A 12,221-nucleotide genomic window follows, 5' to 3' on the forward strand; every position below is an offset into this window, starting at 1 on the left:
TTTTTAATACCCTTCCAATTTTTATCAAATTATTTTTCCATGGTTGTAATATTGAGCACTCAGAAAATCTGGAATTTTTGTTAGCATTGTGTCATATACATATTTTCATGTTCTGTAGTTTGCATTCTATTTTTAATAGTAGAGTAGTATTCTAGTACATGACTTTATTTACTTAAACATTCTCCTAGGTCTGGCTTTGTTGCTTATTACTAAACTTTCTGTTATTATGAGACTTTAGTAAAAAGCTTCAGTGAACTGAAGGATTCTTAAATATTAATTATATCCAGTTAAAAAAAAAACTAACTCAGAATTTCATGTTATTTCAGGCCTTTCGTGAAGGTTCTAGGAAATCATCAAGAGTTAAGGTAAGTACATTAAATTTAAGCCCTTATTATCAACTGTCAGTTATACAGGAGCTAAGTGGTTGCTTGTCCATAATCTTTACTTTATGCTCTCTTCATTGTTTGTCATTATGTTGCTTATTATATTTACCAGAAGTGGGACCATAGAGAATTATAATTGGATTCATATACCACTCTTGGAGTTTATCAATACTGTTAAAATATTAACCAAAAGGAGGAGGGCTATATAACTAATTTCTAATATTAAAATTTGGGCTAATTTGAACTTCAGTTATCGTTGCATTCCATGTCTCCAGTATCACTTTGTATTAGTATATTAGACATATGAATGCAAAATCACATTTGAAATTTGAAAATTTACTCTTTTGTATAGTTGGGATTCTAGTGATTTAGTTAAGTCAGTTGTTATAAAATACTATAAAATCATCATAAATCCACCAAATAAGTACAAACTAACCACTTGTACCTTGAATTAATTAGAATACATCCTCAATTTTATAGATGCCAAGATTGCTGAGAAAAGCAAGGCTCCCCAGCTCTGCCCCTCCTTAAAAGATAGATTTGTGTTAGATTACAGAGGTCAGCTCTAGAGTGTTAATATAGCTTTCTAGGTTAGGTCCTCAAGGGTAATGGGTTTGTCAAGTTGTCAGATGTTAAAATAGGTTGTGGGAGTATGTTACGGTATATCTGTTGTCCCTGTAGTAGGAAACGTAATAATTATTCCTTATTCCACATTCCTGGAAAACAAATCATTAAACAACTGTTTAATGATTATTCTTGCGTAGTTTTGTAATTCTTTCTCAAGAATGTTAACACATGGTGTCATTCAATATACTGCAAGTCCAAAGCCTCATAAAATGTTCCTTATATGTTAAAGTTGGTGATTTTATACTTTTATTATATTCAACTTGGATTTATGGGGTTTTCTCTGACACAGATTAAAGAGATCTGAAAAGTTCTTGGATTCAGCTGTTGAAACTATTGATACTCCAGCAGTTGTCCTTTGCTTCCTACTTTATCTAATTATCTCAACAGCAGGCTTAATGAGGAAGGAGCATCGTTTACTTAACTGAAATATTTTCATTTTATTATGTGAAGAAGTGACTAAGGAAATAAAATTTTTAAAATGCTTTGTGCATCTTTAAAAATATATTTTCATTAGCTTGAAGATATTTCTTTAAGATCACTACAATTCCAATAAGTAATTCTGTAGTGTTTATAAGGTTCAAGAGATAGAGAAGAGCTGTATTAAATATATACCAGGTCAGTAGAGGGTTTCTTTTGGGCAGGCTAAAAAGAAAAATTTAAAAACTGAATAGATTGCTGAGGAAAGCCTTGATATATAATGTATCATATTTGTATAAAAAACCGTTCTTTCTCAAGGGATCATCACCTAGAATAGGTAAGAACATAAAATATCAATTGGTGAAATAAGCATACCCCTATCAAATAGTTGAGCAACTTAACTGTAGTTTGTTTCATTGTAGAAAAGAATGTTACTTTTTGTAATAAAGATTAGTTGCTTATATGGAAGGAGAACTGATGTTAAATTTTAGTAAGTATAACTGTACACATGTATATGTCTAACAGGATATATAAGGATCTTTATGAAATCTTAATGTGATTTTAAAATTTCACAGTTCTGTTAGGTTGTGCATATTACAGAAATAGTCTTTTTTCTTGTCAAAGTGTTCAATATTGTAGAAAGAAATTGAGGAAGAGCATTTACAAATAAACTGAAATTCCATGTGTTTAATCCATTATAAATTTGAATCATGCTAATGGTAAGATAAAATATATGTTTCATCCTGGGGCCAGCCCAGTGGTGTAGTGGTTAAGTTCACACATTCTGCTTCAGCAGCCTGGGGTTCACTGGTTCAGATCCTGGGTGTGGACCAATGCACCACTCGTCAAGCCATGCTGTGGCAGGTGTCCCACATATAAAGTAGAGGAAGACGGGCAGAGATGTTAGCTCAGGGCCAGGCTTCCTCAGCAAAAAAGGAGAGGGTTGGTGGTGGATGTGAGCTCAGGGCTAATCTTCCTCAAAAAGAAAAAAAAAAGTATATATATATATATATATATATATATATATATATATATATATATATATATATGTGTCTGTGTGTGTGTTTCATCCTAAGATTGCAAATAAGAATGAATTGTGGGAATCTGGGTTTTAATAAATTTTAAAAATGTATGGTAATTGTGCCTTTCTGTAAGTTGCATTCCAGTGAGAAAAGGGTTCCTTTTTTGTTTTGTAACATATTAAGAAGAGAGGTTGTAATTTTCTTTTTTTTTTTTGAGGAAGGTTAGCCCTGAGCTAACATCTGCTGCCAATCCTCCTCTTTTTGTGAGGAAGACTGGCCCTGAGCTAACATCCATGCCCATCTTCCTATACTTTATATGTGGGACGCCTACCACAGCATGGCTTGTCAAGCGGTGCCATGTCCACACCTGGGATCCGAACCGGTGAACCCCGGGCCGCTGAAGTGGAACATGCGCACTTAACCGCTGTGCCATTGGGCCGGCCCTTGTAATTTTTTACTACTTGGCATTTAGCATTCTTATCATACAGATTTTAATAAGGAATCTAGAGGAGGAGCAAGCACTTAAGCTTGAAGGTCCTTGCCCTTATTATGAACCATGAATTTAGTCTATGGACCACTTTGGGTCATTTCACATTCTATGAGACATTTTAATTCTCATGTCAAATTTATCATGTGGACAATTGATTATAGTTCTTGGAATTACACTAAATTATGTGTTTTTGTTATAAAATGTTAAAATTGTATATTAGAAAGTAAGTTTATACTTAATGAGCAGTATATGTAGTTTATATAATAATTGCTAATTTATTCTGGTTAACTAGAACTGTGAGTGCAGAGTAGATAGTGGCAGTCTTTGAGATAAAAAATTTTATGTGCTATCTATTTTTAACTGTTAGTTGACAATGGCTCCAAAGTTTTGGGTATTTACACTTTTATTGATAGCCTCCATTTGGCTACAATAGTGATGGTGAAGCTTGAATTTCTGCTGTTCCAACTTAACTCAGCTTCCTTCCATTTTCCAACTCATGTTTGTCTGGCATGCGGTATGAAAATGTAGTAGGCTGCTCATTTATTATCTTCTTTTCACTAGGACCAGCTTAGAAAGCCTAGCATTATTTCTAGTTTATATTATGTTCTTTTATATAGATTGTGATTTATTTTTTGTGTATGTGTGTATGAATACTTTGTCTAGATATTAATTTTAGTTTGCTGTAATTTCAGGGTTCAGCTCCAGAGATTGATCCTTCATCTGATGGTGCAAATTTTGGATGGGAGACAAAAATCAAAGCATGGATGGATCGATATGAAGAAGCAAATAATAACCAATACAGTGAGGGTGTTCAAAGGGAGGCACAAAGACTAGCTCTGAGATTAGGCAATGGAAATGACAAAAAAGAGATAAATAAATCAGATTTGAATACCAACAATTTGCTCTTCAAACCTCCTGTAGAGGTAAGTATATCATTTGCCAAAAAATTATAAAACAAAACCTTTTTCTACTGTATATCTTAAGTAGTTAGACTAAAAGCAGTCAGGTTTAATTAATCTCAACATTTCTTTGATTTTAGAGCTATATACAAAAAAATAAGAAAATCCTGAAATCTGCAAAAGATCTGCCTCCTGATGCACTTATCATTGAATACAGAGGGAAGTTTATGCTCAGAGAACAGTTTGAAGCAAATGGGTATTTCTTTAAGAGGTATATTCATTTATTTTCCCTCATTAGTTTTTGTAGTTAAGTATTGAATTTTTGGCTGTTGTACCAGGATGCTGTATTTATATGTATTTTGTTTTCTTAAGTGATCATTTTAATATTTAAAATGGTAGTGTGGTTGAACAGTGACTAATGATAACTTTTGAACTATAATAACGTGAAAAAATGCAGATATAGTCCTCGGTCTCTTATCCATCACGTATCTTGCTGACATGCCTAAAACAATCTACTTCAAAGATAAACTGCAGCAATATAGGTGCACTTTAATTAAAGACTCTGCTTACCTGAGATTATGAGGTACCGTTTCCATCCACGACCCTTCCTATTTCCTTGTAACAAAATTGCTAGAACCGGAAAGGACCATTGGTGACCACAGGCACACCCTTCCTCTTTGTGAGAGGACGTTGATCTGGGCTTAACAGTGTTGCCACCACTTTCAGCTCCCGCTTCCTTGGTCATGCAGGCTTTGGAGGTTCTTCTGTGGTTTGTGGCTTTTTGGAGGAATTGATGTGATCCTTTGATAGCCACTGCTTCCCTGAGGTCTAGAAGTATGTTTATGTCTCGAGGGAGATAACATTCTCAGTCCATGTTAATTAAAAAATATTTGTTTATAACTTGAGATTTTACTTAAGATATGAAAGATACAGAAGAATCTTTCCCTTTTGAAAGTATAGCAGATTTGATCTGAAACAGTGCTGTAAATCAAACACTTAAAGGCACCAGGAGATAGGGACTATAAACGTATCCAATTATGAATCCTTTTGTAAAGGCAGTAGTAGTCATTCCTTTTGTAAATGTGAATTTCCACCTTCAATTAATTACCTTTAAGCAAGGTTATAGGAGCAGGTAAAAATCTTATTAGCATGAACTAGCATAATGGTTAAGAATGGATTCTGGTATCAGACTGCCTGTGTTCAAATCTTGTCTTCACTCCTTATTGTGAGTATTTTTGAAGTTTCTTAAACTCAAAATTTTAATAGTTTATAATGCATTTCTTTCTTTTTAGACCATACCCTTTTGTTTTATTCTATTCTAAATTTCACGGGCTAGAAATGTGTGTTGATGCAAGGACTTTTGGGAATGAGGCTCGGTTCATCAGACGTTCTTGTACACCCAATGCAGAGGTAAGCTTATAGAAATCCTTTGGGGAGCCTGGGGTTCAGGGTGTGGAATCTGTATTAAGCACAAAAGTCTGGTAGCCTAAAATACTTAACTGTTAATGCAGTTTATACTGCCCAGCATCTTTCCATTATGAAAATTTAGGTGATATTGGCTGTAAGGACTTAAAATATTACTTGGCACATTGAAGAAACTGTGAAGTTCCTTGTAAGAGGAAATATTGGACTTAACATTTATCCTGAAAGCTCTGTTTATGGATCAAATATATGCTCTGATTTGATCAAAGTAGATGACAAAGCTGAAAGCTAAAGAAGATTTTCTATGTGCTACTACAAAATTTTTCATAAAATTGTGTTTTAGTGTGGAGTATGGAATATTTCTGGTTTTGTTTCTTTACATGCTAAAATAAATGTTTTTAATTTTATAATTATATGTTACAGTTACGAGTATAAGTTTTGAAGGCAGACTACATTCACGTCTTCTCTTGGACTTACTAACTTTGTAACTTTGTGCTTCAGTTTTATCTGTAAAAGTGTTATGAGGACTAAAGGAGTTTAGTACCTAGAACAGTGTCTGTCACAGAAAGTGTAGTGTTAACTGGACCATTACTGCATTTCCTCAAATCAAAGATGCCATCACTTGTAAAACTCCCAATTTCAGAGATGCTAAAAGGTAAAAAAATATGCATCATAGAATTGATGAAATACAGTATTTTCTGTTTAATGCTACCTGGTGGGCTGTAGAGCGTGCATCAAGCTTGCACTGACGTACCTCCTTCACAGTTGATAACCACTGACTTATGGTTTACAAGTCTTATAATCAATGGCATGTTTTCCATGTCGTATTTGTGAATTACTTTGAATAGTTTTCCTAATGGTTGGATGAGATGCTTCTAAAGGCAGAAAGTAATTTATAGAAATATAAAATTATTCTTTTAACAGGTGAGGCATGAAATTGAAGATGGAACCATACATCTTTACATTTATTCTATACAAAGTATTCCAAAGGGAACTGAAATTACTATTGCCTTTGATTTTGACTATGGGAATTGGTAAGTTCAAGTCTCTAGTTTCTTATTTTTTTTTTATTTATCATGAGGCAATTCAAAGTACTTGAAAACAAGCATTTTGGTATCAGCTTCCATTACAGCATTGTTGCTTATTAGTACTTTTCCAAACTTCCCCTAATTATTATTGTAATGTAAATGCTCATAGTAATTATAATTAGTAATCATAATTCAGCCATAAAACACTGAGTTTAAATGAGAATTTTTTCCTTCTTCTATTTTATAGGGTAAAATTTTAGTCATACAGTTAGTTTGGTTAATCAGTAGGAATGGATAATTTTACTTTTTGCCCCTCAAAACAAAAGAAATTGTGCCAAATTTTCTTCGCACTATAAATTGAGTTTATTGGAGATCCTGTGAGGAAACTCTGAGCATTATTGTTCTGAAACACTAGGGGGAAAAAAGTTAATTCTGAGTATAGAAACTTCAATTTAAATTTTTAAAAGTTTAATATAAAAAACATAAATAATAATAACACAAAAGTCCATGTGCTTCCTTCCCAAATTAAGAAATAAAACATTGTCCATTGAAGCCCCTCATGTTTAGCAGCCAGATTGCATCTCCCTTTCCTCTTTTGCAGAGATAACTGCCATCTTTGATTTGGTGCATTTAGCATTTTTATTATATCTGCATATGTCCCTAAATGGTATCTAGTATTTTGTATATTTTAAAATTTATGTAAATTATCTACTGTATTATGCTACATTCTTTTCTTATTCGTTACTGTTGTGAGCTTCAGTTCTATTGTTACGTGTAGCTCTAGCTCATTTATTTTTACTGCTCATGCCATTTATCTAGTCCCCTATTGCTAGAACTTTAGATTTCCAAAAAATGCTCCTGTGGCTTTTTGAACATATTTAGGTTTTTGCCTTAATGTAAGCCACAGTACCATATTGCTTAAAAAGACTCAGTTGTAATTTACTGGAGTTTTCTCCTCCTAGAAACCGTTACTTACTAGTTATCCTTGTGATTGAAGGTCTAATCTCTGGTCAGAAATCAATTTCTAATTATTACATTGTTTTTATGAGAAAGTACGATCTTTTGTGATAGTTACCAGAAATGCAAATCAGTGAAAGGTAAGTATTGCTTATAATTAGTAACAGCCTACAATTTTGTGGAGTTGTAGCTTAAAATGGATTAGAAAATTTTACAGTTTGTCTTGAATAAATATTAAACTGGTTATCTTTCCAGTAAGTACAAGGTGGATTGTGCATGCCTCAAAGAAAACCCAGAGTGCCCTGTACTAAAACGTAGTTCTGAATCCACGGAAAACATCAATAGTGGTTATGAGACCAGAAGGAAAAAAGGAAAAAAAGAAAAAGATATTTCAAAGGAAAAAGACCCACAAAATCAGAATATTACTTTAGATTGTGAGGGAACAACCAACAAAATGAAGAGCCCAGAAACTAAACAGATAAAGCCGTCTCCACTGCGACTGTCAGTGTCAAATAATCAGGTATGGAACTATGCTGACTCTTACGGACAGGAGTTAACAGCGGAAAATAATGTCGTGTTTGAACCTCTCTTTTGTTTTATGTAAAATGGTTTAAAATTTTTAAGTCCATTCTGTTATGTAATGAAGTACTTATAAGCGTAAAATACAGGTTCTGCTAGAATTTGTACAATATTTGTTAAACTGTTAAGAGACAACTCAGCCAGCAAATCCTTGGAGCATTCAATATGAGATGTTTCTAAGACAGGGTAATTTAAAAGATTCTCCCAGATGGCACTGTTCTATGTTCATAATGTTCTTATTTAAAGTCTGAAGTCCTAAAATTTCCTTTTCTTTAATATTTTGGACATAAATCAATTCTATAAGGGTGACAGATAAGACTTTAGAGGGAAAATTCTAAGTATCCATTAAGATAATTTGGGGGAAGGGGTTTGGCCTATACTTTTTGCCCCAGGAGGAAATATATTATTATATGTCCTCTAAACAAATGGAAGTTAGAAGGCACTATTGAAATGTGAAAATTAAGTAAGGTTTTACTCACCTCCAGTACCCTATCTTCTAGAAATAATTTCCGTAAAGTTTTAAATTGAACAAACATTTATTGAGCACTTGGTATTTCGAAGCAGTGGGTTTTGTGAAATACTTGTATGTTTATGTTTTGGGAAGAATATAAACATAAGGCCCTGCTACCATGTTTGACCTTGTGGGCTCTATTGATAAGAACATTATTGACTAGAACTTTAAAAAGCAATTATTTGATTCCATGATTTTGAAAAGTTTCTTCAATTAGGAATCAGTTTTAAATTTCTGAAATGGATTTAAGTAGGCTTGCGCTTTTTATATGTTGAATTAGTTGTGGTTGAAAGACGTTTAAATTAGGTCGATGTCCCTAGTTTGTAGATGGAGTAGTAGTTTTTATAAAGCAGTCATTTCCGTCTTTCAGGAACCAGATTTTATTGATGATATTGAAGAAAAAACTCCCATTAGCAATGAAGTTGAAATGGAATCAGAGGAGCAGATTGCAGAAAGGAAAAGGAAGATGGTAAGTTGGGAAGCCAGTAGCTGCTTTCTGCTGTCACTTGGGCTTAGTGACAGCTGCTCTTCCCATAATAATCTTTGCTGCCTTTACAAGGACATTTACACTCTTCCCTGTTTGACGGTAGCAAATATGATGTGCCACTCAGCATTTCTACTTGGCTTTGTCATTACCATTCAAGTAACTTCCACTAATCTGATGTATTTTTACTGTGTGTTCATTAGACATTTTAGAAATAATTTTTTAACACTTTTGAAGCTGAGAACTATTAATAAATTTTAATGCCAGAATTATTGTTCAAAATGTCTTTCATTAGCTAAATGTATCTTTCTCTTCATAATTTAATGTAAAACAAAAATGGAATTTTAAAGCTTATAATAGCACCAAATAAATGGCTATGCAAAAAAAACCCCGTTTGGTAGCTACTGTTTCTGTATCTCATACTGCTATCATAAAATAAGGTTTTCCTTAAAGTAAGTTTAGTATTTATATTCTTTGTATTAATTATTTGCAAATATCTGTATTAAAACTAGAACAAGATATTGTCTCACAAATCTATGGTAATTTAGCAATTGATACAATGTTTAGGCCAGTTAAGAAAGTGTTATGATATAGTTTGCCCTAAGATTTGAAAATGACTTTACTCACCAACTAATGATCTTAGTATCAGTTTTCCCCACTCTCCTTTATTTTATATGCTCTCTTATTTCCTATTTCAGTGATTTTCATGCTGTATTCCATGGAGTGTCAGGTGTAGGGGTAGGATTTTTGGAATTTGGTCATTGTAGGCTTACTTAGTGTAAATCTGTTTTATTGCCTTGATGGTCATTCCTCTGAGCTATTGTTGATGTTCAAAATTGTGAAAGCAGTGCAGAACTGTTTCACAGCATCAGGATTTCAGAAACACTGCTCTGATGGGACAGGATAGTGTTAGAGATAGGAGAGAAGGAAAACAAATATAGAAGAAAATATCGGGGGAGGTTGCTTATAAAGAAGAAAAGGAGTTCTTCTACCTAAAGGAATTATCTTGAACCTTTTTCAGGATTCAGTTACATCTAAATTACCTTACCTACGCAAATTACCTGTGGCCCTTTCTTGACTAGACTTTCAGTATTGGCCTGTTTGTGCCGTAATAGCCACAGCCTTGTCTTTACACTAATCCTGGAGGAAGTTTTAGAAAATCAATTCAGAGTATCACTGGTTTCCCCATGAGGCATGCGTCTGCTAGGAGGAACCTCTTTTACAAGTGGCTTTAAGGGCTTTAACGATCGCTTTGAAGAAAAGAGGAAACTGAAAAAAAAAAACCCAGAGGTTTGTCCTATGCCCGTTAATCTTACTCAGATTGCATTCTGTTTTAAATTTTATATAACTATGGGTCTACTTTTAAAATATATCCTTCTATCAATGCTGAGAAACTTTGAACATCCTCATTTTCAGATCCCAGAAGAAAAGAGGGATACCCTTTTGCTGATGTTGAACATGGTAGAACTTCGGATAGAGAGACAAAAAGGCTTACTTGGAAATCTATTTTTGTTCCTGATTTTGCCTATTAGTATGCTTATATTAATATAGATGAATACTTCAAGTTTTTATGTCCATTTTAGCATATTCATTTTAACATCTTCCACTAAGGTGGCTGTGGAGCTGGGTATTTTTCATAGGAATAAAATGTGGAAAACTTAAAAAGTGTAAATATTTAAAATTTATCTGGTATTTTGAAGGGATATGAAATAAATATTTAAAAATCTTTGGCTCCTTGACCTGTAGCCCTCAGCCATTGCAATGTTATTTCTAATTGGTACATTTACTTTGATGTTTCAATTATAGAATTTGTGGATATACTCAAGCAGAAGGCAAAAGCATGCATCCTAGGATTCTTTTTTTTTCCTGCTTTTTCCCTCCCCAAATCCCCCCAGTACACAGTTGTATATTTTAGTTGTGGGTCCTTCTAGCTGTGGCATGTGGGACGCTGCCTCAGCATGGCCTAATGAGCGGCGCCATGTCCGTGCCCAGGATCCGAACCAGTGAAACCCTGGGCCGCTGAAGTGGAGTGTGCAAACTTAACCACTTGGCCACGGGGCTGGCACCCATCCTAGGATTCTTAAGCAACTGGTATGGTTTCCCCCTGCCCCTGTGAAAGTATTAGTATTTGTGAGGACCAAAATATTTGGTTTTGAAAAGTTTAAATACTAATCGGCCTTTATGTTTCTAGTGTTTGCCTTTTATATTGGTTGGGTTAACATGAGTAGTTGGAAGGATAAGGTCAACTCCTGAGAAACTTATGTTAAACTGGTTTAAATTTCCTCCTGTGACAGGACAGACTTTAAATCATTATGGATATAATAGGAAATAGTAGTTCTCATGTATATTTACAAGACTGGGATCTAAAAGGAATCAGTCATACTCTCCTCCCAGATAAATACCACATAATGTCCAAACTCAAATATACTTCAGCCCATCCTTTTGTAGCATAACTTAAACCATATGAAATTGTTGATTTGGCAGTTTTACTTACACAAATGGCAGTTTCATACACAACCTAATATTTACCATTTTTCTCAGTCTCCAAAAATTGCACCAGTCTATTTATGTATTTTGGTTGCTGGCTTGTTATTTTGGTGAGAAGGGAAGGTAATGTCTCTGCCTTCAGAGGCATTTACAGAAATAATTACATTGCAGCAATAAATGTGATAAAGGAGATAGAAATATGATAACTTATAGCTGGGGGGATCAGAGACCATTTCATGAGCTAGATAGTATTTACAGTGGACCTTATGAGTAGGGTTTAAACAAGTACAGATTAGCTTGTGGTTAAACTGTATGGAATTGAATGGATGGTTATTTCCCTAAGGGAAATAGCCTGGAGGTAGTAATAAATGTGATAAATCATATTTGGTTGGGATTATAGGCTGGTTTTTTGGAGGGTGGAGAGTATAGGGAGAGAAGGTTGGTTGGTTGGTTGTAGATCACATGAAATGTTGAATGATGAAGATTTCATGAAAGAATATTTATTCAAATTACTATGTGGCCAGGGTAGAAAGCCATTCTTTTATTAACATTTTCCTTTTCCCTCCATTATATGCCTCCCCCCCCCCCCCAACCCCCTTAAGTAGTTGTTACCTGCTTACAAAAGCAAATGTGGCTAAATGGTATGGAACTGAATAGATGGTTATTGGGCATTTCCTCTTCAGCTAGTAAGAGATGCTTCTTTGGCAGTGGGTTGGAATTGACTTGGAAGAATCTTGCAGTCAGCTCAGTTAAGCTATGGCAGTTGAAATACAATAGGCTATTTATACTCACCTGATTCCAAAACCGGGGCGCTACTGAGTGGACTCCCCCAAGTACACAGTAGTTGAGGTGAGGTTAATTTTATTTTACAAAATAAAACCTTTGAAAGATTTAAATTAAAAAAGAGGCCTGCCC

General features: G+C 34.2%; 1 protein-coding gene across 5 annotated transcripts in view; it reads left to right on the forward strand.

The window, feature by feature from the left end:
* KMT2E (lysine methyltransferase 2E (inactive)) overlaps positions 1-12,221 on the forward strand; it is a 96,045-nt gene that overhangs the window by 66,067 nt on the left and 17,757 nt on the right. For all 5 annotated transcript variants that reach the window (XM_023640149.2, XM_023640150.2, XM_070265368.1 and 2 more), the window contains 7 exons: positions 327-365; positions 3,632-3,862; positions 3,979-4,109; positions 5,131-5,248; positions 6,185-6,294; positions 7,501-7,765; positions 8,706-8,804. In XM_023640149.2, coding sequence (XP_023495917.1) covers positions 327-365; positions 3,632-3,862; positions 3,979-4,109; positions 5,131-5,248; positions 6,185-6,294; positions 7,501-7,765; positions 8,706-8,804 — 993 coding nt within the window. The remainder of the gene's footprint in view (positions 1-326; positions 366-3,631; positions 3,863-3,978; positions 4,110-5,130; positions 5,249-6,184; positions 6,295-7,500; positions 7,766-8,705; positions 8,805-12,221) is intronic.

This window comes from Equus caballus, chromosome 4 (genome assembly GCF_041296265.1).
Source record: "Equus caballus isolate H_3958 breed thoroughbred chromosome 4, TB-T2T, whole genome shotgun sequence".
In the NCBI taxonomy this organism is placed as follows: domain Eukaryota; kingdom Metazoa; phylum Chordata; class Mammalia; order Perissodactyla; family Equidae; genus Equus; species Equus caballus.